This window comes from Triticum dicoccoides, chromosome 5A (assembly GCF_002162155.2).
Source record: "Triticum dicoccoides isolate Atlit2015 ecotype Zavitan chromosome 5A, WEW_v2.0, whole genome shotgun sequence".
NCBI lineage: Eukaryota > Viridiplantae > Streptophyta > Magnoliopsida > Poales > Poaceae > Triticum > Triticum dicoccoides.
Window position 1 is genome coordinate 417,891,478 of NC_041388.1, and position 2,675 is coordinate 417,894,152.

The window sequence follows — 2,675 nt, forward strand, 5'->3', positions numbered from 1 at the left end:
GATGCGATCTTGGTGTCCTCTGTATCATTTCCTTGCCTTTCCTGAGGTTGGCCTAGGCTAGTTCAGGTTATGTTGTTTTCCTTGTTCTGCTTCCCACATTTTGGTGTGGTGCCCTTTCTCCCTTCTCTATGCAAGGTTTTCTTCTTGTATTATTGTCTCTACCTACGAATGAAAAGATACGCCAGTGAAAAAAAATACCACAATGGCTAGCATAATTCATAAAATACGTGCTCCATGGAAGTCTACGAGTGAAAAGATACGCAAGTGAAATATTTTTTACCACGATGGCCATCACAATTCATAAAATACGTACTACATGGAAGTCTACAAGGAGTATAGTAATCTACACAGTGATGGGTCGATGTCTCATGAGCATGCACGCCATGTCCATGGAAGTGGGTGGCAGTACATGCGATGCGACGGTCAAGCAGCGTCACAAGGTGCTCGTAAAAGGCCCAATTTACGTCGGCGCCAGCGAGGGAAATTTAGCGAGGCCAGCGCTGGAACTTGAAAGTGCAGCCGTTGCGTAGAGGGAATTCCTCGTCGCACCTGTCACCGTCGCCTCTCTTCTGGTTATACCCGGGGTAATCCTCTTTACGGAAGGCGACCATCTCAGACTTCAGAAGCGAAAACTCAAGGGCGAGACCCTCGATTTCCCATCTGTTGTATGGCTGCCCCGTCTTGTGGCTGGCGTGTATCTCGCCGAGGGGATGGAGCATCTTGCTCGCGTTGCGGAAGAACCTTTGCACCAGCAGCCGATGGGCGCTGCAGCGTCACAGGAAAATGTTCATACGAAGTTAACTCTCTTGCAAGTGTGAGGTGTCAGACAAATAATGGGAAAGAAATAGACAAATGAAGAAGATGGCCATATTATGTATCGAGAGAGTGATCAAGCATGCGTACTTGATCATATGCACCTGATTCTCCTTCCCTATGAACCCGGCGTGAGGAAAATTGAAGACTATTCGGTCGAACCGTCTAGGCTTGAGATCGGTGCGTTTCTTCATCTTCTTCACACTGACACTATGTAGCACCGTGGCACCCAGTCTCTTGAGCTGCGCTACGTTTGATTCCGCTTTGCTGTACATGCTGATCAGATGAACTGTCCCGTCTCCAAGATGATTGCCAAACGGCCGAGAAAATAGATAAGTATACAACGATCGAGTCACAAATTAAGGCACGCTTTTATGCAGGAGAAAGCGGAAAGTGTGTCGAACCGTAGGAGTCGAAGGACGTGGCGACGAGTTTCTCCCCGGAGCCAAAGGCGGTGGCAAGCGCCAGCGAGAAGGAGAGATCGCCGTCGCCGACGACCAGGATGCTCTGCGCCGACGAGTAGTGCCCCAGCCACTTGACCGCCTTCTCATCCTCCCTCGCCTCCACGGGGATCGTCACCAGCTTCACCATCGGCATCGCCGTCTCACTTCCCAAATGAAAACGAGGCCAGAGCTACGTGCAGTGTGTGTGGCGAAGCGTCTGGACTGGCGTCCAGTTGGATTGGACCGAACGGTCCCGGCGAGGGGCTAGGGTTTTTTGAATTAGATGGCGGGGAGACGAATGGCTAGCAGCATCCTGCATGGGGCGCCTTGGCCCTTGGGTTCTGATCACCCCCTACGTACGTGCGATCTCTTGGGATGGATTCTCCATTAACTCTGCGACCATGCTGGGAATCTGAAACGCGAAGGGATATATACATGCATGCATCAATGTTTTATTTAGGGTGAACTATTTTGAAATGCTAATTTGGCAGAAGTTTGTCACATTGATGCGTGCTTTCAACAGAACCATTAATCAATTATCATTAACGGAATGGAATGCAACGTTTGCTTCCTAACGAAATTGAACAGTTTGGAGTGTTCGGTAGGCAGGTTACTAGAGATGAGATGTTCTTCGAATATTTGATGGCCACAAGTTTATTTCTGCTATGACTGGGAGTAAGAGTGAATCACTAGCTTTTCTCTCGGGCTTTATATATAAAAGACCAGAAGGCGCCTTTTGAACAAGAGCTTTGCTACACGTATGATGGTTACGGGATAAGGGGATTACACGGTGTCATGGCAGTTTCTAATTGGTCATTAGTAGATGCACGGGCCCACCCCCGTTAAAATAGGTGGGGAGGGGGGGGGGGCATGTTTAGAACAATAATGCTACACCTACGTAGACTTACGTTCTCCTCCTACGTAATTCTTAACAAACCTCTCCACCCCCCTAATTACAAGTGGGTGGGCCCCCAATCCCCTAATTCGTCCAATAGATAACTGCTACGCACATCATTACGTTAATCACATAAAACTATTTACGTAGGTGTAGCATCTTCCATGTTTAGAATGTTTGAAAGGAGCCTAAATAACCCCTGTAAAAACAATGCACGGCATGAGGGGGTACGTGGTTCGCTTTCTATTTTCGAATCAATCTGCAAAGAGGAAGCCAACAACAACAAAACATGCGAGGGAATAAACCACCCCACGAAGCTGTGTAAAGGCATCTCCAATGCCGATCCACAAATTCCTTCGCTATATGTCTGCTTTTATGTCCGGACGTGGTCCGCGGATATGAAACGGGAGGAAATCACACTAGTAGAAAACATGCCCAAGCAGGAGCACCTTTGGTCCCGGTTGGTAACACCAAGCGGGACCAAAAGGCATCCACACGTCAGCAGCTGGCAGGAGCAGGGGTTT

The 2,675-nt window shown here is 48.6% G+C and overlaps 1 protein-coding gene across 1 annotated transcript; it reads right to left on the reverse strand.

Annotated features, from left to right (window-relative positions):
• Positions 1–295: 295 nt before the first annotated feature.
• LOC119299640 (heavy metal-associated isoprenylated plant protein 41-like) lies at positions 296–1,410 on the reverse strand. The gene is made up of 3 exons (XM_037576814.1): positions 1,218–1,410; positions 904–1,102; positions 296–765 (listed from the first exon to the last, which is right to left on the reverse strand). The coding sequence occupies exons 1-3, from the start codon at positions 1,408–1,410 to the stop codon at positions 486–488; spliced, it is 672 nt and encodes a 223-aa protein (XP_037432711.1). The 3' UTR covers positions 296–485.
• Positions 1,411–2,675: the final 1,265 nt, after the last annotated feature.

What these genes read in the sequence shown, in the direction of transcription:
- LOC119299640 (XM_037576814.1), bottom strand. Translation starts at nt 1,410, where the DNA reads ATGCCGATGGTGAAGCTGGTGACGATCCCCGTGGAGGCGAGGGAGGAT. An exon ending in CACGTCCTTCGACTCCTACG is followed by an intron (nt 1,103 to 1,217) that starts GTTCGACACACT and finishes GAGACGGGACAG; the next exon opens with TTCATCTGATCAGCATGTAC. An exon ending in AATCAGGTGCATATGATCAA is followed by an intron (nt 766 to 903) that starts GTACGCATGCTT and finishes GTGACGCTGCAG; the next exon opens with CGCCCATCGGCTGCTGGTGC.